Source organism: Panthera pardus, unplaced genomic scaffold (assembly GCF_024362965.1).
Source record: "Panthera pardus isolate Hobbes unplaced genomic scaffold, ASM2436296v1 HiC_scaffold_8, whole genome shotgun sequence".
Taxonomy (NCBI): domain Eukaryota; kingdom Metazoa; phylum Chordata; class Mammalia; order Carnivora; family Felidae; genus Panthera; species Panthera pardus.
The window spans coordinates 123,263,895-123,288,800 of record NW_026527013.1 but is presented as its reverse complement, the minus strand read 5'-3'; the positions used below and the strand labels follow the sequence as shown (position 1 = coordinate 123,288,800).

The 24,906-nt window shown below is 44.1% G+C and overlaps 1 protein-coding gene across 1 annotated transcript in view; it reads right to left on the bottom strand.

Annotated features, from left to right (window-relative positions):
• Positions 1-18,206, bottom strand: part of FKBP9 (FKBP prolyl isomerase 9) — a 42,314-nt gene extending 24,108 nt beyond the window's left edge. Inside the window, exons 1-4 of the mRNA XM_019443764.2 lie at positions 17,821-18,206; positions 4,337-4,482; positions 3,761-3,950; positions 2,964-3,109 (exon numbers count right to left, since the gene is read on the bottom strand). Coding sequence (XP_019299309.1) covers positions 2,964-3,109; positions 3,761-3,950; positions 4,337-4,482; positions 17,821-18,047 — 709 coding nt within the window. The 5' untranslated portion in view covers positions 18,048-18,206. The remainder of the gene's footprint in view (positions 1-2,963; positions 3,110-3,760; positions 3,951-4,336; positions 4,483-17,820) is intronic.
• Positions 18,207-24,906: the final 6,700 nt, after the last annotated feature.

Genomic DNA, 24,906 nt, shown 5'->3' with positions numbered 1-24,906 from the left:
CCAGGCGCCCCTAGAAAGTACTTTTAACTACAACTCAATTCCCACTGTGTTGGTGTTACTCATTCCTTAAAGTTTTCAAGCCAAAGGAATAAATGTTCTTCTGCATGTTGGGTGGTCCTTCTGGTGTCCAACTATGTTCTGTCACCATTGTGTCCATGGTGCCCAACCATGGGCTGGCGGGTATATTTGAAGACTGACTTCTTCAGGAAAAGGAGCAAACCAATATTAATGACATGCGACACTACTACAACCATATTTTCTATGCTTGTGCTGACAAATCAAGGTGCTACGTGGGTGGTTATGCACCCACATGCAAGCCCAAATGCTTCTGTGGGTCTCTGTTTGCATACAAATGCAAATCACAGACATTTGAAGGTATAAATTCCAAACCCTGGACCTGGTTCTGCAGAATATGACACAGACTTGTTCTTTGGAACCAACAGCCAATTTTTTGAAGCGGCAACATGCACAATTCAATGTATTAACTACATCTAAAACAAGATATAAATAAAACTAAAGCTAGCTAAGAGGGAAAAAAATGGCACCCACATTGCAAAATACAAATCCTCAAATCGCTTCCACCTCACTTCTGGATCATACTGCTTCTTTTGGATGTTCCCAGCAGTGGGGACTTACTGAGTATCTGCAAAATGATAATCTACACGAAGAGATTATTGGGCACTAACTCTTCCTGCAAAGATCAACATCAAGCAATAAATAACTCAATCCAGTACTTTGAGATAAAGGAAGTTAACTGACAAAAACCACCTACCTCCACACTCTTACTTGCCATTTGTTATACCTTGCAAAGGAGTAGGCCTGGGCAAGTGAGTAAGACAGTACACTATGACTGAGCTCCTTCAATGGCTCTGGCAGAGCCCACCCCTATTCCTTCCCCTCAGGGAAATCATGAAATCTTCTGAAAGCAGCTGCTGAGTCAGACTCTGGAATGCAAGGTGTGGTCAATCCCTGAAGTGTGTGTATGGGTGTGACAGAATATTAATCTTTTGTACTTTCCTGTATTTTTTAATTTAGTAGAAAAAAGAAAGCCTTAAATGTAACTCCAGAGTTTAAATTTTTCTAGCATTATCATGTACTAATTGCATCTATGTTTTTTTTTTTTAACAATAACTTTATCAAGATCTAATTTCCATACCATAGAATTCACCTATTTAAACTCATACCCAGGTAGTTGAGCACAGTATTAAAATACTAAATAATAACTATTTCAATTTTTTTTAAATGTTTTCTTTATTTTTGAGAGAGAGAGAGAGTGAGTAGAGGGGGGCAGAGAGAGGGGGAGACACAGAATCCAAAGCAGGCTCCAGGCTCTGAGCTGTCAGCACAGAGCCCAATGTGGGACTCGAACTCATGAACTGTGAGATCATTCATGACCAGAGGTGAAGTCAGACGCTTAACTGACTGAACCACACAGGTACCCCTTCAGTATTTATTTAAAATAAATAAATAATACTCCTCAAATTAGGCCAGGCATCTAGTTTTACTATGTATGACATATGCACCTGGATGACGTCAAAAGGATTTGAGAGCCCTGGGAAATAAACTCCCCCTGGCTAAGGAGGAGACCATTTGAGTAATAAGAATAACAACATGTCTTGGAGACTGGAGAATTTGTATTTACAGATTACAATTATAGTTGTTTTCAAATTTTATTTTTCTTTTAGCATGGAATCCCTACCCCTGCTTTTTGAAGAGACTGTCTGTCTGCAGATCCCCAGCAATACAAGTAGAAGTGGACAGGAGAGAAGGCTGAGCCCCATTTCCTTCTCTCTCCTCCTGCTCTGTAGATATACAGAGCCAGGAAACACAGCTTAGAAAACATTATTTTAGGGTCATTATAAGTCAGGTACCACAGTCAGTAAACTCTTAGATGTATCATTTTATCATTTCAATTCTTCGCTACGTATATCTACTTGATTAAAGAGAAGTTTTAATGTTCATTATTTTTTTGAGAGAGAGAGAGAGAGAGAGAGAGTACACAAGTAGAAGAATAGGCAGAGAGAGAGGGAAACGGAGAAGTAGGCTCCGTGCTGTCAGCACAGAGCCTGATGCAGGGCCCAATCTCACAAACTGTAAGATCATGACCTGAGCCAATATCAGGAGTTGGACACTTAATGGACTGAGCCACCCAGGTGACCCTATATCTACTTGTTTAAATGCCGGGAGGTTGTCTTTGTTGTGTTAGCCTGCCAGGGTGATTAAATATGTCTGAAATTAAAATATGAGTAACTGTGAAATTCCATTTGCCAAACAATAGTCTGTTTTCTCTCTACAAAAAGGACACTAATTCAAATTAATGTTTTTTTTCTAACATGCTTTGCATCTGTCCACCTGGAACTAATGTCACAGGTAAAGCCCACTGTGAAGGAACAAATCAGGGGAAAAAATGGCAATTCTGGCATCATATACTAAATTTATACCTTGATATCTACAGTCTTTAGACTTTCCAGTTCATTTGTCATTTCACAGATGGGAAAATGTAGGCTGGAGAGGTTGGTGCCCAAGGTTACAGTTTATGGGGCAGTGGCAGATGCTTACTTATGAAAAGCCAATGACCATGAATAAGTGGAAGATTCTACAATTCAGTGATGAGACACTAGATGATTTAGACTAGCACTGCCCAACAGAACATTCTACAGTAATGGAAATGCTCTGTACCTGCACTGTCTAGGTACATGCAGCTCTTAAGTACATGCAGCAACATGCAGCTCTTAAGTACGTGAAATGTGGCAGTGTAGCTAAAGAGCAGAATCTTAGATTTTATTTAGTTTTAATTTATTTTAAATGTAAATATAAATAGCCATATGGAGCTAGTGGCTACTATATTGGACAGTGCAAGTCTAGACCAAAAGGTCTGGCGGGTTTCATGTGGTAAATTGAATTAATCACTGCAATAAAAATAAGGAGAGATGAGAGTAGCTTAAAGAATGAGAAAGACTTACCATCTCCATCTTCTCCATAGGCCAGGAAAGGAGGTATGGTGATGATGCGCTTTTCCCCCACACACATCCCCAACAGCCCTTTATCCATTCCAGGAATCAACCAGCCAATGCCCACATATGTGTCATATGTTTTCATGCGATTATGACTGAAAACCAATGAGAAAGGGGAAAAGTTCCATGCTATGAGGGTGTTTCCAACTCATCCCTCAATAATGTTTTAGATACCCAATTATCAGCTAAATAGTGAACCTATACCCATCTCTGAAGAGGCATTTTTGGATCTTCACTCCCAAAGACAGCAGCAGTCTTCAAATTGAGAAATCATGTAATTAAACCACAGTGGTCTAATTGGCCTGCTATTCTATCTAACCAAATACACTGTAATGACAGGAAAGCCCAAAAGGTTCACTGTTTCTGGCTTAGCACCCTACTCTTGGCAGTTCTCCATAGCATCACATACATTCAGCCTTCCCCTCTTCCTTCCACGGGAAAACTATTAAAATGGACCAAAAAATGCATCAACCTATTTGGAAATAGGGCTCTTCACTTATTGATGAGCTCTCAAGATACTGTTAATTTAGAGAAACACTGTTCTCACATTTCTGTAAAATATATTAAAGTTTTGATCTGGCTTTATGGAGCATGAAACATGTACCAAAAGCATTAAGGAAAGGGGTTGGTGCTGATGGAAGTTGGGAAGAGTCTGTCTTCTGGTTTCTTGATGGGCATAAAAAGCAGGTGAGACAGAAGGAAGTAAGGGGCATTTCACCAATGTTACCTTGAATGGCAGGACTTACCTTGAATCAAACAGTGTCCCATCCAAGAACGTTCCATTGTAGTGGTACCTTACAAAATCAGACACCTGGATGGTCCGAGGGCAACTGGGGGGTGTGAAGTAAGTGTGAATCTGAACTTGATCTTCAGAATTCCAAATATCCATTAGAAGTACATCAAAATGAAGAACTGAATCTGGGGGGATCACACCAGCTAAAAATTAAAGAGAATTCACACTGAGAAGTTGCTGCCTTTCGGGCCAGATGAATAAACACCTAGGATTCAAGGGGGTCGCTGAACAATTCTAAAATGGGCCATGCTCCCTCCCTCTTTCCTCCAAATGAAATAGAAAAGAGAAAAAAATGTTTTCCTCTCAACAAGGGTGACATTCAATATACCAGTGTTAATAACAACTTCTTTTATATTTAGAAAAAATTCACTGAAGATGAAATTTTAGTGCTGTGTGTGTATGTGTTCATTGCTTCTCATTTCCCCCCAATTTAAAGTCTCTGCAGATCCTCTGGTCTGCTTGACTGAAAGCCCTTCAAATGTTCTGGTTGTATCTGCAGATACGTTTACAAATATGGAACAAAACTTACAAACTCCTTCACTTCCATAGGCAAGCTTTGGGGGGATCTTCACAAAGCGCCTCTCATTTACACACATCCCAACCAGAGCTTGGTCCATCCCTGCAATCAGTTGTCCTTTTCCCACAAACACGTTGAAAGTAGAGTCTCTGTCATAGCTGAAGACCCAAGAGGTAGAACAAGAATAAGAAAAGTACAAATTAATCCTTCCCTTAGTGAAGTCATCCAGTGAAAATGTACCCCTGGATAGAGTGAGGCCAATGCAACCCAAAATCAGCCTGTAGAGGAGTTACTGATACAGGAAACGTCTTCACCAATAGTACTTTCAGGGTTGGAGTTTTTTAATTATTGTGAATACTGCCAGTAAATCCAGTTAGATAAGCAGTGACATAACTCTCCCTAGAAAAAACATATATTATTTTTAATATATTATATTATTAAGTCTATTTTGCAAAAGAGCTATCAAGTCTTCCACTAAAAACAGTTTATTCAATTTCTATGCGATTGTTTAAATCTTTTTTTAATGTTTATTTATTTTGAGAGAGACAGAGACAGAGAGAGAGCATAAGTGGAGGAGGGACAGAGAGAGACACACAGAATCCGAAGCAGGTTCCAGGCTCTGAGCTGTCAGCACAGAGTCCGATGAGGGGCTCAAACCCACAAACCATGAGATCATGACCTGACCCGAAGTCAGACGCTTAACCGACTGAGCCACCCAGTCGCCCCTGTGTGATTGTTTAAAAGCAACAACGTAGGGGCACCTGGGTGGCTCAGTCGGTTAAGCGTCTGACTTCAGCTCAGGTCACGATCTCGCGGTCTGTGAGTTCGAGCCCCGCGTTGGGCTCTGGCCTGATGGCTCAGAGCCTGGAGCCTGCTTATGATTCTGTGCCTCCCTCTCTCTCTGCCCCTCCCCCTTTCATGCTCTGTCTCTCTCTGTCTCAAAAATAAATAAACATTAAAAAAAAAATTAAAAAAAAAACAATAAAAGCAACAACGTAAGATACTAATGCTCCATTACCATATTTATCTGATTTTTCTTTTTTTAATTTTTTTTAACGTTTATTTATTTTTGAGACAGAGAGAGAGACAGAGCATGAACGGGGGAGGGGAAGAGAGAGAGGGAGACACAGAATCGGAAGCAGGCTCCAGGCTCTGAGCCATCAGCCCAGAGCCCGACGCGGGGCTCGAACTCACGGACTGCAAGATCGTGACCTGAGCTGAAGTCAGACGCTTAACCGACTGAGCCACCCAGGCACCCCTGATTTTTCTTTTTATCTTTAGGTCTGTAAGTTGGAGAAGTAGCATGATAGCATAAAGGATACTTAAACTCTCTTAACCGATTTCCTCCACCACAAAAATGGGAGTAACAATAATAGTCATCCCAAGATATATATGATATTACAATCGGTAACGTGCTCTGAAAACCTAAGAGTTATGCCAATATTGCTATAATTGTTACAGGTCATAGAAATCTGATACAGTCTAGGAATCACTAATACATGTGTTTTAAAGGCTGATTGGTGACGGCCTTAGGTTGGAAGATAAATAATGGAACCGTGACCAACATCTATGATCTCATCCTCTTTATGTCAAATTCTACAACCATCAAGGGTTTGCCTATTAGGAGACTGTGCTAGGTGCTTTGGGAGATATAAAAACATCCAAGGCATGGATTTTGCCTATTGCAAAAAAACCAGCAGAGATACCCAGAGAGTTTCAAATACTATGTTGAAGAAAACAACTACAGGGCTTGGTTTATAACAATGAAACACTGGAAATAAGAAGTTTCAAGGGTATGGCACTGATTGCATTTAAGGCAAGGTCGTGCAATAAAACGCTGTGTAGTCATTTAAAAATATCAGATTTATGTCCATTGGCACAGGAGGACATATACAGTAACAGAAAAGTACAGGCTATAGAGTCACAGCGTAAAAGGATTCCATTTTGAACTGACATAGATACATTTGAAATCCACAGGGTGACACATAAAAACATTACCAATGGTACTCTATGAGTACCATTTCAGGTGGCTTAACTTGTTTTCTCTTTAATTCTCTCTTAATTTTCAAAATGATGATGAAAGACACATGTAATAAAATATTAAGAGCTGTTAGAATTTACCTCATTGGGATGTGCTCTCTTCATTCGGTAAATTACTGCCACCTTTTCCTCATTTTCCTTAATGAACAATCTGGAGGAGCAGCACAGTCCACTTCCCCACCCATCAGGGCAGCTTCCTCAGACCCGCCCTTCTTATGCTTCCTCCTCCTGGTTTTACAACCCATTTTAATAACTTTCCTTTTGCAAGGTCGGTGAAGAGAAAGCAAAATTCCAAGTTCAGGTCAGCAAGCCAAAGGACAAAAACACATGGTCAACTGTGTGCCCAAGACAGCTTTACACCTCCACCCTCTACCTCCAGGGACCAACACCCGCCCCCTGGAATGCCAGCTCTTTAATTTCACTTGGCTGGGGCCTTGCCATGCCCTGAACCATCATCCAACTGGCGGGTTTATATCAATAATGGACCAAAACTCGAAGCTTCAAAGACATCCCAGGTACAGAACATGTGCAAACAGCTACAATGCATAGGCTGGAAACTACCTTAGAAACAAGTTTTTCATCCATAGAACCTGAATATGGTTCCCAAATTTAATAAGAGTTTTTAATAATAATTACTATTTAGAGTGTTTATTATGTGTCAGGTACAGTGGCAAACTAAGCTTTTCCACATACTACCCCATGTAATCATCAGACAATACTTCAAGGTGGGTGCTGATACTCTGGCTCTCTGGAGGGGAAAGAATCTTCCAAGCTCACAGTTAGCCAACTGGGGAAAAAAAGCGAGAACACAGGTCTATCCGACCCTTAACCTCCTAGCATGGGGCCAGGCCCTAGATGATATATAAAAACAGTTGTTTCGGTGCCTGGGTGGCTCAGTCGGTTGAGCATCTGACTTTTGGCTTCAGCTCAGGTCATGATCCCAGGGTCATGAGATTGAGCCCCATGTCGGACTCCACACTGAGCATGGAGTCTGCTTAAGATTCTCTGTCTCTGTCTCTCTCTCCCTCTGCCTCTCTTCTTCACTTGTGCTCTCTCTGTCTCTCTCTCTCTCTCAAATTAAAAAAAAAATTTTTTTTAACTGTTGTTGCCTTGCAGTATTAATTTCTTCACTTGATGACTACCTAAGCAAAGTGCTAAAAACAAAAAACAAAAAAACTTTCTGAAGAAAAGTTTTAATTTACATATGTGAGAAATTAACAATGCAAGACTAGAATTATCTCCTGCTTAAAACTCTGACCATCTGGAAAAATAAAGTCTTTCTGAGTAAATCTGTGCTGATCAGCACAACTGGCACAAATTCACTTGCAGAGTCAAGCCCAGAAGTGGTTATGAAAATTACTTCTGCAAGCTCTGGAATAAGCACTTATATGGCCTGTCCCAGTATCTGACTGATTTACACCTTTTGCAGAAGTCCCAGTTGAGGTCCTGCGGGAAACAAATGATACACCCAAACTAGGCAGTTCCAGGAAAGTTTAATAAAGGGGCTGTGTGCAAAGGAGTGTGCAGAGTGCAGACAACCCAAGGGACAATGTAGTACCTCGGGGACAAGTATGGGGGTGCTGTTGTCAGACCTGGGCTTGAAGGATCCAGGTACAGAGAAGGTGATGGTTCAGGGCCACATGACAGAAGCTTAGCTAAGACCTCTGGTCCAGGGACACAAATGGTGGAGACCTACAGGCAGGGAGCCCAGGGAATAAATATCTCCACCTCACTCTCCTCCCTCTGATCTCCTGCTGATGCCCCACCGACTGAACCCAACCAGAAGCCAGGTGACGAGGGAGTCATTTATATAACCCATAGTATGCACACAGCAAAAAGCCAAGTGGAACAGAAGGACCTAGAAAGGCAAATGGAAATCATCTAGCACGTCCAAAATCCCCCTTTCCTCTCCATCAGCTTATTTTTCTCCTCTGCTCATTCGCTGCTATAGACCCTTTGATTGCTATCCCTGACACTTCTTTCTACTTTCCCCGCCCTGAAGGGGGGGGGGGTGGGGCTACAGCATCCTCCAGTGATGGTCTTCAAGTTTACCAGCCCAAGGATCACTAAAACAGGAGACATCACATAAAACCCATCATAACCAATTCATGAAACTGTCTACACATGCACACACATGACTTGCAGGATATTCCTCAGGATAAGTAACTAACTCTGTGGCTGCATTCCTAAAGCATAAATACTGTGGCTCTATTTCTTTTTTTTTTTTTTTTTTTGATGTTTATTTATTTTTGAGAGATAGACAGAGCATGAGCAGGGAAGGGGCAGAGAGAGAGGGAGACACAGAATCCGAAGCAGGCTCCAGGCTTTGAGCTGTCAGCACAGAGCCCGACATGGGGCTCGAACCCACAAACCGCAAGATCATGACCTGAGCCGAAGTTGGACGCTTAACCAACTGAGCCATCCAGGCGCCCCACTGTGGCTCTATTTCTAAATGTAGGTTTCAATCTTCAATGAGGATGGACTTTCTTTTTAATGTTTATTTATTTATTTTGAGAGAAAGAGAAAGTGCAAACAAGGCAGGGGCAGAAAGAGAGGGAGAGAGAATCCCAAGCAGGCCATGCTGTCAGCACAGAGCCCGAGTCGGGGCTTGATCTCATGAACTGTGAGATTATGACCTGAGCCGAAATCAAGACTTGGATGCTTAATCGACTGAGCCACCCATGCGCCCCGAGGATGAACTGTTAAAAGAACATATGTTATGGAATGCCTGGCTGGTTCAGTCAGAAGAGCATTTGACTCTTGATCTTATGGTTGTGAGTTTGAGCCCTATGTTGGGTGTAGAAATTACTTAAATAAATATTTTTTTAAATAAATAAGTATTAAAAATAAATAAATAAAAGAACATATATCAAACTGAATGCACTCCCTCCCTAGAGTCCCCAAAGCCCATTCCCTCCCCAAGTTCCTACATTCTTCTTTGTGAAAAAACAAACAAACAAACAACAACTTAGGAAAAGGAGAGGAGACCATTGCTGTCAAGAGCTGGCAACAAAATTTTGGAAGACAGAAAGGGAACAGGTGTAGGATCTGACCTAGTAGGGAAGAAACAGAATCTAGGTGAAACAAAGGGGGATCTGGCCAAGCCCTGTGCATCCCAGAGTCTGCAGAGGTGAAGAGTGGCAGGTGGCAGGGCAGAAGGAAGCCTAGAGCTAAGTCTGCATCCAAAACTGCTACACCCCACCCTGAGCCCCTTCCCCACTCCTAGCAGCTTTGCAACTACAATTTTAAGCTTTATGGAATTATTTAACTGGTTTTAAAGACTCTGTGAATATGCAAAAATAATATATGATACTACTTTTTTTTAAGTTTATTTATTTTGAAAGAGACAGAGACAGCACAAGTTGGGGAGGGGCAGAGAGACAGGGAGACAGAGAATCCCAAGCAGGCTCTACACTGTCAGCTTGGAGCCTGATGTGGGGCTCGAACTCACGAAACCATGAGATCACGACCTGAGCCGAAACCAAGAGTCGGACGCTTAACCAACTGAGCCACCCAGGCGCCCCTATATGATACTACTTTTAAAAATTTGGGGGGCGCCTGGGTGGCTCAGTCAGTTGAGCGTCCGACTTCGGCTCGGGTCATGATCTCGAGGTCTGTGGGTTCGAGCCCCACGTCGGGCTCTGTGCTGACAGCTCGGAGCCTGGAGCCTGCTTCTGATTCTGTGCCTCCCTCTCTCTCTGCTCCTCCCCTGCTCGCACTCTCTCTCTCAAAAATAAATAAAGATTAATTTAAAAAAAAAATTTGGGGAGCCTGGGGGTGTCTGGGTGCCTCAGTTGGTTAAGCATCCACTTCGGCTCAGCTCATGATGTCACAGTTCGTGGTTCAAGCCCCATATTGGGCTCTACACTGACAATATTGAGCCTGCTTGGGATTCTCTCCCTCTCTCTCTGCCCCTACCCCTACCCCACCCTCACCCGCTGGCACGCTGTCTCTTTCAAAATAAATAAACTTTTAAATAAATAAATACAAATTAGGGGCACCTGGGTGGCTCGGTCGGTTGAATGTCCGACTTCGGCTCAGGTGATGATCTCATGGTTTGTGGGTTCGAGCCCCACATCAGGCTCTGTGTTGACAGCTCGGGGCCTGGAGCCTGCTTCAGATTCTGTGTCTTCCTCTCTCTCTGCCCCTCCCCTGCTTACACGCTGTCTCTCTCTCAAAAATAAACAATAAAAAAATTTTTTTACTAAATAAAATACAAATTAAATTAATTTTAAAACTATTGACAAAAATTTATATACACTTACACTACTTGTTGCTGAGATTATTTTTATCTCAGATGCAGAAAAAAAGGAAAAATGGCCATTACAAAAGGGAGAGAAAACCGCCCTCCGGTTAGAACTGAGGTCCTGATCAGCTATGACAGGACCAGTCAGCTGGCTCTGTATGCCAATTTTAGATTCAGCGTAGACAAATAAAAGCTGAATACGTTACTTCCCCTCCCATCTTCACTGATGTACAATTGCCAAATAAAAATTGCATACATTTAAAATGTATGATCGGATGTTTTGATGTACGTATACAATGTGAAATAATCGCCACAATCAAGCTAATTGATATATCCATCACCTCACACAGTTAACATTTTCTTTCTTTCTTTTTTGTGGTGAGAACACTTAAGGTTTACCCTGTCGGTAAATTTCAAGTGTAAATAAAGTATACTTTTAAATTTTAGTATACAATACAGTATTCTTAACTATATTCACAATACTATATATTAGACTGAATTCATTTCTTTGAACATTAAAGACACTACCATATTTTAAGAACTTGTAACTGGAGGGAAGCAAGATAATAAAGAGCCAGCCCACGGGGCATGGGAACCATGTTTTGGGTGCCTCAAAGTTGGTCCAGTCTCAGGCCAACTCAAGACGACTGGCTCATACGGGACCTGCCTAAAGAAGGGCTGTGGTCCTGCCAGAGCCATATGTGAATGCGATTGAAAAATGCATGAAATGCACAAAAGCAGACACCTCCCAGCTGTTAGCCTAGCTCTGGGATGAGCCAGGTAAGACCTTTCCCTGGCTGAGTTCCACCAAGGAGCCTGGGCCCCAGTGTAGACTTGAAAATGCAGGAAGCCATGGGGCACCTCGGTGGCTCAGTCAGTTAAGCGTTCGACTTCAGCTCAGGTCATGATCTTGCAGTTTGTGAGTCTGAGCCCACATAGGGCTCGGTGCTGACGGCTCAGAGCCTAGAGCCTGATTCAGATTCTGTGTCTCTCCCTCTCTCTGTCCCTCCCATGCTCATGCTGTCTCTCTCTGAATCTCAATAATAAACATTAAAAAAAAAAATAAAAATAAAAAAAAGTGGGGGAAGCCAAGTCTGACTTTTCTGTCTCCCGTCTCTCTCCACACACCATGTGCTTCCCAGACTCTTTGTCCAAGATTATTTCCCCCAAACAACTACCTCTACCAGCTGCTAATGAGCCGTGGCAGTGGGAAAAGGCAGGCCCTTAATGAACTGGCAAACCAGTTCCACTACCAGATGGAAAAATGAAGAACACTGCAATGGAGGAAGAGAGAGATGGTGAGGGACAAGAGAGGAAGGAGTAAGAGTGGAGAAGAGGGAAATGAGAAAGAACACATTCATTCTTACCTTCACAGAGGATCAGACCCTGAAATGTGAGCCGTTGGCCTGGATGATTTTTGGCACACTAAAATATGATTAAGAGAAAACCTCTGCAAAGTGAAATCATTGCACTGCTCTTGCGGAGTTTTGTCTTTCAGCAACTGCTGAAGTTAAAATATTAGATCTCTATAAATCTTATTCTTAGTGAGTAAAATATAGCCAAATTAAATGATCAATATGCATGCACAGTCCCTCACAATGACTCACAAATGAAAGTTAAAAGCAATGTATCAAGTCTTTGCAGCTAAGTAAGCCTGCCAATGACCTCAGGAGATCCTAAGAAGAATTGCCTGGAGGGTAGGCTCTTTTCCTAAAGTCAGGAGAGCCACACTGGGCTAAGACTCCAGCAGCAGCTTCCCTTTCATCACGTGGCTTTTCCAGAGGAAGAGCTGCCATACAAATTCACACTTTAGGGGCACCCGGATGGCTCTATCTGTTAAGCTTCCCACTCTTGGTTTTGGCTCAGGTCATGATCTCATGCTAACAGCAGGGAGTCTTCTTAGGATTCTCTCTCCTTCTCTCTCTCTCTCTCTCTCAAAATAAATAAATAAACTTTTTTTTTTTTTTTAATTCAAACTTTTAAAATTTCCCTGCTTGGGGCACCGGGGTGACTCAGTCAGTTAAGCATATGGCTCTTTTTTAAAATTTGTTTATTTATTTATTTTAGAGAGAGAGAAAGTGCCCGGAGTGGAGTGGGGGCAAGGGGCAGAGGGAAAGAGAGAATTGCAAGCAGGATCCATGCTCAGTACAGAGCCTGATGTAGGGCTCGATCCCACGACCCTGGGATCACAACCTGAGCCTAAATCGAGAGTTGGATGCTCAGCTGACTGAGCCACCTAGGTCCCCTGAGCGACCGACTCTTGATTTTGGCTCAGATCACCACCCCAGGGTCATGGGATCCAGCCCCATATCAGGCTCCACGCTGAGAGTGGAGCCTGCTTGGGATTCTCTCTCTCTCCCCTCCCCCCTCCCTCTACCCTTCTCCCCAACTCAGGCAGGAGAGCGCAGTTCCTCTCTCTCTCTGTCTCTCTCTCTCTGGGAAAATAAAAAGCTCCCTGCCTAAGTGAGCCTTGTCATGACCTGACTAGTCTCCCTGTCACTACTTAACTCCTCCAGTACACCTTGACACCATCTGGCGTGCTGCCCAGCTCCCTGGCTCTTCTCAGAACCAATCCTGCAGAGAAGGTGAGCCTTAACATCCCTTCACTCAATACCCACCAGGTGTTAACAGCAGGTACTCAATAAATATTTGTTGAGTGAATGGAATGAATAAATGAATGAATGAATATATAAAATTAATCTGATGTCTGTTAATAAGTCTTTGATTTTTTTAGAGCAATAGTTCTCTTTTATTTTTTTTTTAATGTTTATTTATTTTTGAGAGACGGAGCATGAGTGGGGAGGGGCAGAAAAAGAGAGAGAGAAAGACAGAATCTGAAGCAGGCTCCAGGCTCCTAGCTGTCAGCACAGAGCCCAATGCGGGGCTTGAACTCACGAATTGCGAGATTGTGACCTGAGCCGAAGTCGGCACTTAACCAACTCAGCCACCCAGGGTCCCCTAGAGCAATAGTTCTCAAAGTGTGGTCCTCAGACCAGCAGCAAAAGCATCACCTGTGCACTTAGAAAGGCAAATACATTCTCAGGCCCCACCCAGACCTAGTGATTCAGGAACTGTGTACAATAATCTCTTCAGATGATTGCGATGCAGGTACAGTTTGAACACCACTGCGTTAGAGCAGCCCACCCGACAGGACATGTGGTAGACACACGATAATATTTACTGAATATCGGGACCTTGAGTGTCTGCAGACAAGCCTGGAGGCTGTGAATGAACTGACGAGAGGCTAGCTTTGCCTGCTAACGATAACAGCAACATGGTAAATTTCAGTCTCCAGAAGGAAATCAGAGCAAAGAGACCATCCCCCTCACCTTTATTGCTAGGAATGCTATAGAACTTCTAAAAATGCTGAATCAGGAGTGGCTAACAAGGAGCTCCCAAGAGCTGGAAAGTGAGAGCAGGAGCCCCCTAAAAAGTGTAGCTGGGAAGCCGCTGTCGACTTCGATCTGGAGCTGCAGCCACAGGAACATATTAACAGGCCCACGGAGGCTCCAAAATAAAATGAAACCATGCCCGAGCCAGTGGCCCAGAGGAAGAAAGCTCTGTGGAAACAGAGGCCCTTTGTGACTTACGACTCTGGTCAGGGTGACAGCCATTTTCTTCTGAGCAAAACCTCCAAATCAGTAGCCAGAACCCAAAACACCTTTGATTTCTCCTTCCCTAAGCTCGTTGGGCAGGAATAGCAAAGTTGTGCCTTAATACTTCATAAATTCCCAAAGGAATGGACGCCCTGGAGAAAAACTCACACTAATGAAACACCTACTATGCATCCTGCCCTTTCCACTCCACTGTCCGCACAGCAACCACAGAAAAGTCTGACCCCTCACCCCCATGACTAAAATTCTTAAGTGGCTTTCCATTGTCCTAGACAAGTCCAAATTCAATAGCCAAGCAAAAAAGATCTCCCAAAGCTGGGCCCAGCCTTCCTCCCCAGACTCCTCTGGCCTTTTCTTTTCCCTCTCAGTCATTCCCCCACTGCCACTCCAAGCTGAGGCCACTGTGAACAGCTTTCACGTTCCCCTACACAACACTCCCACCGCCAAACCTCTGCATAGGCTCTTCCCTCCATCAGCCACACCCTCTCTTCTCTCCACAGCCCTCACCCCTCAGCTCACCCCCCGGTCAATTTTAATCATCCTCAGGTCTTATCTTTGCAATCCTGGAACTCCATCCCAACCATTCTCTCTCTCTCCATCCCCACACAACATACAGTTAAGCTTTCTGTGTGTTTTCCACAGCTCCTTGCCTTCTTTTCATTATATATATGCATAGACTACGGGCCATAGACTATATATATACTGCCATAGACATTACATTGCCTAGGTTCAAAACCTCACTCTACCACTTAGTAGCCAGATCCCTTGAGCAAATTACTTGAACTTTCTGAGCCTCAGTTTCTTCGTTTGTTGTTGAGTTACCTACTTCACTGTTTGTGAGGTTAAATGAATTCATTTGACATTAAATGAATTCATATATCAAAAGGTATGTGGTAAGAACTGTGTGGACTCTACACGAGAAACAAAAGCGTATGCTATTATCCCTTCTGTACATATCACACTGTGTAATGGCCTGGACCATAAGCTGTAGGGACAGGGAAGGACACCTTCTTCAGGGGCAGACACTGCATATTGGCTGAAGGGATGGTAGTGCCTCTTTCCAATGTCTTCCATTGTCCCACACTGCCTCACAGTGGCTGCCAAGCTAGAGGGTAGAAAGTATCAGCTTGTTCTAGTAGGAATTATTAATTATCATCAGCACAAGCAGGAAATTCTTCCTTCTTTTCTTTTTTTAAGTTTTATTTATTTATTTTGAGAGAGAGTGAGAGAGAGCAGAGGAGGAGCAGAGAGAAGGAGAGAGAGAGGATCCCAAGCAGGCTCTGCACTGTCAGCGCAGAGCCCAATGCAGGGCTCAATCTCAGGAACCATGAGCTCATGACCTGAGCTGAAATCAAGAGTCGGACACTTAACTGACTAAGCCACCCAGGCGCCCCTTCTTTATTTTCTAACTAAAAACGCAAATGAAAGAAGATATACAAATGACCAATAAACACATGAAAAGATGCTCAGCATCATTAGCCACTAGGGAAATGTGAACCAAAACCACGATGAGATACCACTTCACACCCCCTAGGAGAGCTAGAATAAAAAAGATAGACAATTACAGTTGTTGAGGAGAATGTGGACAACTAGGACCACTCATCCATTGCCAGGAGTGTAAAATAGTGAAACCACATTGGAAAACAGTATGGCAGTTCATCAAAAAGTTAAACACAGTTACTACAGTACCCAGCAATTCCACTCCTAGGTATATATCCAAAAGAAAGAAAACCATATTTGCACACCAAACCCTGTTCACAAATGTTCATTAGCCAAAAAGTGTAAGCAATACAAATGACCCTTAACTAATGAATGGATAGGGGTGCCTAGATGGCTCAGTCCGTTAACTGTCTGACTTCAGCTCAGGTCATGATCTCGTGGTTGGTGAGTTTCAGCCCCGCATCGGGCTGTCTGCTATCAGCACAGAGCCTGCTTTGGATCCTCTGTCTCCCTCTGTCTCTGCACTTCCCCTGCTAATTCTACCTCTCCCACTCTCTCTCGAAATAAATAAATAAACTTAAAAAAAAAACCCAATGGATGGATAAACAAAACGTGGAACCTCCGTAGAGTGGAATATTATACAACCATAAAAAAGAAATGGAGCACTGGTACATGCCACAACATGGATGAACCCTGAAGATATTACACTAAGTGAAAAAGCCAGATATAAATCACCACAAATTATATGATTCCACGTAGACACAGAAAGTACATTAGTGGTTACCTAGGGCTGGAGGGGAGGGGAGTGACTGCTAATGAGTCCAGTATTTCTTTTCTAGAGTGATGAAAACGTTCTAGCTATCTAATGATAGCTGTGATGGTTGCACAACCCTGTGAATACACTAAAAACCACCAAATTGTATGCTTTAAATGGGTGGATTGTATGGTATGTGAATTATAGCTCAGTAAAGCTGTTAAAAATAAAAAGAAGCAACTGAAACAATAGTAAACATGACTATTTCTAAGCATTTGGTATGTGCCACTTGCATACTAAACAGCTTTTGTAAACGCACTCATTGTCTGGACTCATTGTCTTGACTCAAAGTCAAGAAAGGTAAGAGTATTTTTTTAAGATGACTTCTGGAATGAGCCTAGCACAGCCAAGGGCACACAGCAAATGCTCAACAAACAGTTCTCTTTGTCTCGTCTGGTGATTCACTGAGAGAAGTGCAGGCACAGACCTGGGTTTGGAACAATGTCTTGGGGAGGAGAGCTGACTGTAGCTGGAGGAAGAGACCTCTTAACCCTAAAGCTCAACTGGAGAGAAGCTGGGGGCAGGTATTGTGATCCCGGGGCAGAGTTAGAGGGAAGGAATCGTGGGCATGGTCCAGGGCCCCAGCGCAAAGCTGAGCGACCTGCTCTGGACTACCCCACGCCCAGTAGCGGAGAAGGAAGGACAGTGGTAGCTTTATGCACAGACCCTGGCCTTGGACCGTCACTTGGTTTTCAGTTGGACTCCACTTAAGTTTCTTAGCCTCAGTGGCCTCAAGTAACCTCACTGGCAAAATAGTGGTAGCTACCTAAGAGAACTGTTGTTAAGAATTAAATGGGTTCATGATAGGCAAAGCACTTAGAACTACCCTGGCACACAGTGTAATAGCTCCATATATGTAACGACTGCTATCGTCAGCTCATTATCATCATCATCATCATCATCATCAACTGCGAGAGACGTCGTCTGACTCAAGGGGCCTGCGGAAAGGCCAGTAAAGGGAGGTGGCAAGCAGACATCAACATTTACTCCTGGGGGGAGGGGGGGTCTACTTGCAGGGTGGCCATTTAACATAGATTTCGCGTTGTGTGAATGTGCTGGGAGGATGGGAACTGTTCCAACCCCTCTGTGCCAGGACCTATCCAAGGCTCCGGTCCCGGGCGGGCGGGCGAAGCGAGCTTTAGGGCGGGTGGACTTACCCCGCGGAGGACAGATTTAGGGTCGCGGAGCATTTGGGTAGGAGGAGGGAGAGGGAGGAGCGCGGGGATCGCTGGGCGGAGCTGGGGGAGGTCCGTCGGGAGGGAAAGGCCTGTCCGGAGAGAAGGAAACGGGAGAGTGGGCGCTGCAGCCTCGGAGGCCCGGCCGGGCGTCCAGGGCGCGGTACCTGGAGTCGAACTTCTGGCCGTCGGGGAATGTCCCCACGTAGTGGTAGCGCACGAAGTCGCCACTGCGCACGGTGCGCGGGCACTCGTCCGGCACGAAGCGCCGCTCGATCTGCAGCTCCGTGTCGAGGCCCAGGCCCGCCACGGGCGCCGCCTGCCCGGTCACCCAGAGCAGGAGCAGCAGGAGCGGCGGCGGCGGAGGCCTCCAGCCCCGGGCTCTGAATGCCATCAGGGGTGGCGAGGACAGCGGCGAGGGGCGGGCGCGGGGCGCAGCGTGGAGCCGGCGAGGGAGTGCGGAGCTCCGGCAGCGCGGGTCCGGGCTGGGCGCGCCGCGGCGTTTGCAAACGTGGAAAAGACTCCCGGCCCTCCCCGGGCGGCAGCCGCCACCCCCCTCTCCCACCCCCCGCCCCCCGGCCACATCCGAGCGAGGGGAGGAGCCGCAGCCGCGCGCCTTAGCTGGTGTGCTGCGCCCCGCGCTGCCCGGGTCTGGTCTGGCCCTGCCCTGCCCTGCCCCGCCCCACCTTGCCCTGTCCTGCGAACTGGCCCGCCCTGGGAAGAGCCTGGCAACTTCAGAGGGAACCTGTCCCCGAGGGAGAAACCGTGAACTCCTCGGGACGGGGCTCTGGCCCAAAGTTGGAAGAGAAAAGCATTTACTGCCCCGGCAGACTGGCCCGTCTCCGCCTGTCCCTGGAGACTCCCCAGATTTAGCGCCACCAGAAGCTCCTACGTGGCCGCGGATCCAATTACTTCTGGCTGCTTTGAGAAGGGAGGGAATCTTAGATGATTATGTTTTGTTTTTTACTTAGTTAAAAGAATGGATTCTACATGAAAAAGACTGAAACCATTCTTCAGGATTTTTTTTCAGGATTGTCTTTTATACTTAAAGAGAAAGGGAGAGGCATGTATTGTGATACTCCCCTGACAGCTGTCACGAGAAAGTTTCAAGTTACTGTGAGTGTTCCCGCAAGCCATTAGTGGATGCACTGTGAGCTGGTACTCAGCAGCAAACATCTCACGTGGCCCCACACACGTGACTAAGTTAGATTGGCCTTCACAATAGAGACCGAGAAGCCCCAAGAAATTCATTAGAGTACTTAAATGAATTCTTAGGATCGGTTGTTCTTATTTATTAAAATTTTGGACTAATGAGAGCAAATCACCAAGGGGTTCTCAGCTTCTTTTGGAAGTAAACAATCCTGATACCAAGATCTGGCCAACACAGGGGGAGACAGAGAGAGAAACTGGGCACCAATCTAATTTATAAATACAAGTACAAAATAATAAAATGTGAGCAAATTGAATTCATCAGTTTATTAAGGGAATAATACACCGTTATATGCACTACCTAGGTGACCTTCTGCAAATTAATAAACGGTCTCTGTGTGCTCTGTAAGATGAAGATAAAACATGGTAATTAGAAGATAATTATGGATTTCATTAGATCCCAGAATCTAATAAGAAACTACATGTAGTTCATTGTTCCCAACAGAGCTAACGCTATGGAAATAGAAAACCTATGAATATAATTCATCCTATTAACACTGGTTATCTGTAAGTGGTTGAATTTGGGGTGATGATTTGCTTTCTTCTTTGTACTTTTCAATGTTCCTTGTTGGTTTTTAATGACTGCATTACACGTTTATCAAAATAACCCAGTTTACACAGAAACAAACAGGAATCTTCCACCCCTTCCTGTGACTGTGGGTGACACATGTCACCTGTCTGGGCCTCAGTTTCTTCTTCTGTAAAATGAAGTGGTTGATTTCTAAGACTTCCACCAATTCTAAAATCCTACGATAGTGTGAGAGAGCAAACACTCCAGGACAGAATAGAAGACAGATGTAGGAAGAGGTAGGCTAAGTGGTGACTGCCCCTTCCATTATGCCTTTTAGGGCTTCCTGGCGGTTTGATTTCTTGTCATTCCTTTAAAATTGTTAATTATCTAGGGGTGCCTGGGTGGCTTGGTTGAGCTTCCAACTCTCGGTTTCGGCTCAGGTGGTAATCTCACCAGTAGTGAGTTTGAGCCCCACATCGGGTTCTGTCTGCACTAACAGTGCCAGGCCTGCTTGGGATTCTCTGTCTCTCCTCTCTGTCCCTTACTTGCTCATGCTGTCTCTGACTGTCTCAAAATAAATAAAATTTAAGAAAAAAACTTTATAAAAAGTTAATTATCTAATCAAACAGTATGTGCGCTTTTTAACATTGCTAAATCCCAACATATATTCTTTGCATTGGATTTCTATAGCAATCTACCAAAGAGAAAATTTACCTCTTGGCTTTAGTGATAGCATTATCCTAAGAACTAATTAAAATCAAGCCGAAACTTTGTTTTAAACTGTTTATTTAAGTAATCTCTACCCCCAACTTGGGGCTTGAAATCACAACCCCAAGATCAAGAGTTGCACGCTTACCTGACTGAGCCAGCCAGGTGCCCCCAAGCTGAAACTTAAAAAATATATATTTCCATTGAGTTTCTGAGGGTGACTTTGTGAGGACTTCCCATGTCTCAAAACTGAATATATACTCAAGAAGAGTCAACAATGGGGTGCCTGTTGTGGCTTAGTTAAGCATCAGGCTCTTGGTTTCAGTTCAGGTCATGGTCTCACGGTTGGTGGGTTCGAGCCCTGTTCTGGGTTCCGTGCTGACAGTGTGGAGCCTATTTGGAATTCTCTCTCTCCTTCTCTCTCTGCCCCTCCCCTGCTCTCTAAATAAATAAATAAATAAATAAATAAATAAATATTTAAATAAAGAAAAGGACAGAATAAGAGAAACATCCAAAAAGTCTGAGGTCAATGGAGGCATGGAACAGCAAAGAGAAGGAAGAAAAGGGACATCTGGCAAAGGGTTGGTCTGGATGAAAGTCAGAAAACTAGGTTCTGTTCTATCTCCTCTATACAGGAAGTTGATCGGGAAAATCAAGCTAGGCAATAAAGAGAGAATTCCACTTTTCATTGAGCCCGAAATAAAGAAGTCTCATGAATCAGATCTTCCAAGAGTAGTAAACCCTGGAGGCTAAGCTAAGTAAGCTGTTAACTTTAGCTTGGCACACACTAAGCAGGGATAAAGAAAAGGCCAGCATTAAGAAAAACATCACTGGAAAGTCCATCTGAGCTGGCCTGAGGCAAATGTGAAGCAGGAGAAACTCGCTTGCGGCAGCGCCCTCTCTCTTCCCTCCCCAAGAGCTTACAGCAAATTATCCCACCCGTTGTAATGACAACACTCCTGGAATTACCATATGCTCTGATGAAAAGCCCTAGACTAGAAATCAGATGCCCTTGGTTGTAGGGCCACCCATTCCCCTACTCTCTGAGCAATCAATTTTCTTATCTGTAAAATGTCTTGCTTACTTCCACAGAGTTTCTGTAAAGATCAACTGAAGCAGTTTATGAGGGTCAGAAGTCTGCAAAATACGATGTAAATGTGAGGAATCATATTTATCTATGAGTAATAGAAGACCCAACACAAAATCACTTAACCCAAAAAGAAATATACTGTCTCTCAGAATAGGAAAGCAGCTCCAGGACTGGTTATCAAATGTCTCTAAAACATCCTCAAGAGCTGAATGGTCTCCTCTCCTCAGTCAGCCTGGGGTTTCACTGCTGTCCCCTCATGGCTGCCCCAGATCCAGCTACCACTTGCAAGGAGAACCATCCTGAGGGAGGAAGGATCATTTAGTATCATTCCAAGTATCATTTATTAAGATCAAGGAACTTTCTATAAAGCTTTCCTCGGACAAGACCGCCCCTCACGTCTCATTGGCTAAAATTGAATCTTGTGTCCATTGCTAAACCAATCAATGGAAGAGGAATAGGGTTACTACGTTTGCTTCAAGACTAATCAAGATTCACCTCCAAAAAGGATGGAAGGGGTCTCTACTCTCTAACCAGCCTCCCCTGAAGTAGACAGCTACCTTAGACTCCTGAACAAAATCAGAGTGCTTCCAGCAAGGAAGAAAAGGGGAAATGACAATTGGGTTGGCAACGAACAAGGTTTGGCACAGATTACCAATTACATTTGGTGTCTCCCCTTCTTCCCTCAGTCTTCTCTACTTGCAAGCCTCAAATAAAGCATATTGTCTGACATTCTTCCTGCAATCCGACTAGTTACTAAACTGTTACTGGAATACCAGTTAAAATTGTTAGAAGTAATGCAGGGTCTCTCACATGTTTCCACTGTGCCGCAGAGAACTGTGAACATGTATTCCTGGGAGCTTACTGCCTACTTCACCAAGAGAATTCTTTGAAATCTGGTGTTTTTAATTTTTAAAAAGACAGATTTGCATCCTACCCTCTAAGCTAGCAGTGTTTCTTTAATATATAACAGAATGTGGTCTTTCTCTTTTACTCACCTTTTACCTTCCTCCATCTTCCCAGTGGAGAAAGGTCACTAGTAAGATAAAAACTAGAGAAATACACCTGGTGGACCACCACACCTCCAGCCAGCCCAAGTGCCTCCCTTCACCACTTTGCATTGGACCCCAAAATAGACCCAAACTCCTCCTGCCCCACCGGGGGCTCACACACCTGCACCAGCTCCTGCAAATGCACATCCTATAGGAAGAGCTCCTGCTCCTGCTGCCCCACGGGCTGTGCCAAGTGTGCCCAGGGCTGCATCTGCAAAGGGGCATCCGACAAGGCAGCAGCTGTGCCTAACGTCAGGGAGAGCCTCCTCTCTGATGTAAATAGAGCAACATCTCCAAACCTGCAGGTTCTTTTCATACTACCCTGAACCTGTCGCTACATTCCTTTTTCTATGAATTATTTGAATGACAATACACTCATCTAGATTCTTCTGGCAAAAAATAGGTAGGTAAAATAATACACCTTGTGAGCAAAATAATGGTATCAAAGTTATGCTGCGAAAGGTGATCGATATAAGCAGGAGAAAGTCCAGTCTTTTTAACATCGTTCTAGTCTGGAAAGCTTAACACATAACCAGTAAAACACAGTCAGCAGCCACCCCTCCACAATTGGGCCCACACTGAGGGCCTTTGGCTGGCCTTGAGAATGAATATGGTATCTTAGGATGGAGTAGTGGTTACAAAAAAACTGAGGCAGGGGGTACAGCAGGGAGGGAATACAAATAAAGCATCTCTCACCTGGGTTAAGTGCTTTAGTACAAAGTGAAGGCTGATTCCCTACATATTCATGGTTGGGCAATAATCACTTTACTCTCTTTCTGGAAAGAAACTGTACCTGCACACCCCTCCAGATTCTACAGGCACAAATAATGGGGGAAAGGTAAGAATAATGTTTTAGCATTATAAGCAATAGGGAAAGAATTCCTGTTTGTTTCCCTGGTTAATGAATGAGATGCTACTACATTGAGTCTATCATCACAACGAGGAAACGGGTCTGAGAGGTGGTGCTGTGTAATAAAGCATCTGACTCCAGTTTTGATGCTGACCACTGACAATTTTCAAGCCTCATCTCCACTTTCTGCTTCTGGCCCACATGTGGGTGAGCTGATAGGAAAGTCCAAGTGGCACCGGGGTGGGGGTGGGGAGTTCAAATTACACAAAGTCTTGGGCTGTGTGTGGGGTTGAACACTCACCCAGTTTCACCCCCTAAACACAATAAAACCCAGGGCCAGTCACCTTACTTTTGCTGAAGTCATTTTTGGACTAGCTTAGGTGTCTGAACTGCTCTTCCAGAAAGTATCAATATGTGAATAACAAATTTCTTCCTACTTTCTCGATGCATTTGTGGCATCATCAGTCTTGACAGTGAACCAGTTTTGGGTGGATGAGGGTCCATCAGGCCTTTGTGAAGTGACTGCAACACCCTGCATATCACACTGGGTTAATGACCAGGAAAATTCTGTCTGGTGTCAAAATACACAAAGAACCCAGACGCGCATAGAGGGAAGGATCAAAAGATTTTCACTGCTTTATAAGTTCTAACATGTTAATCATCAAACAGAGATGCCCAGAATGCAGACTAGGAGGTGGTATTGGGAGAGGCTGTCAGACTACCGAACTGTACATCTGCTATTTTTCCCTGTCCAGAATCCCTTTCCACTCCGTCTCTCTCTCTCTCTCTCTGTCTCTCTCTCCCTTGTTAACAGAACCTTGATTTCACTTTGAGGAACTCTCCTTCCCAGTCTGTTAATCCTGCCCCTGTGAATTAAGGTGGATGATACTGGTTTGGCCAGAGTACTACATCTCCTTGATCACAGTGACCGTTTCCATAAGAGCCACATAATCCTTACCAAGCCGATGAGTATAATACACGGACGTCTTATTGGAACTGAGAAAGTTTCTTTCATCTGGGGCTGCTAAGTTAGTGGCCATCTTTGCCCCCACAGTGAGAGAAACAACACGAAATTGAAGCAATACAAAAGAAACGTGAAGAGAGAGAAGCTGTTAATGATAGTATTTCAGCCCTTACATGCAGCCATTCCTGAAGTTCAACCCCATGACATTTGACACATATGATTCAATAAATTCCTTCAATTTTTTTTCCCCTAAAACAGTTTGATTTGGATTTTGATCGGTTGGTATTTTCCAAAGAGTCTTGATTGATACTTGCTAAAGTGGCACTATCAATCCCTGGATCTTCTTGTATCCATCTCCCCTAGCACCACCTTCCAGGGAGAGATCAAATCATTGTGTTAAGCAAATATTCGAATCGGTCGTGATTCCTTCGATTGCAAGTGACAGAAACCCAACCCAACTGGTTTCTGCATAGAAGTATATCCCAAGGTATTCAGATTATTTGCTGGATTGCTATAAGATCACCAGTTATGGCTGGAGAACATTTGATGTCTTTTATTTTTATCTTTTCCTTCTTCCTTCTTCTTCCTTTTTTTTTTTTTTTTTTTAAATTTAGGAGCCTAGCTTGGCCATCAACAAGGCTTCTTGAGGAGGGGAGGAACAATTCTGCTTCAGCTTTGTTGGTGTGAGACGCTTGGATTTACTCTATGTACCATGGACTCATCTGACTAGGGTTTTGGGGTGGTTAGGCCACTGGGGTGTGGCCTAGCATTCCTCTGTTTATTGAGTCTCAAGATCGCTTCATGTGATCTCTCCTCATGAGTTAACTTGGGCTTCAGCACAGTATGGTGGCTTCAGGGCAGTTGAACAGCTT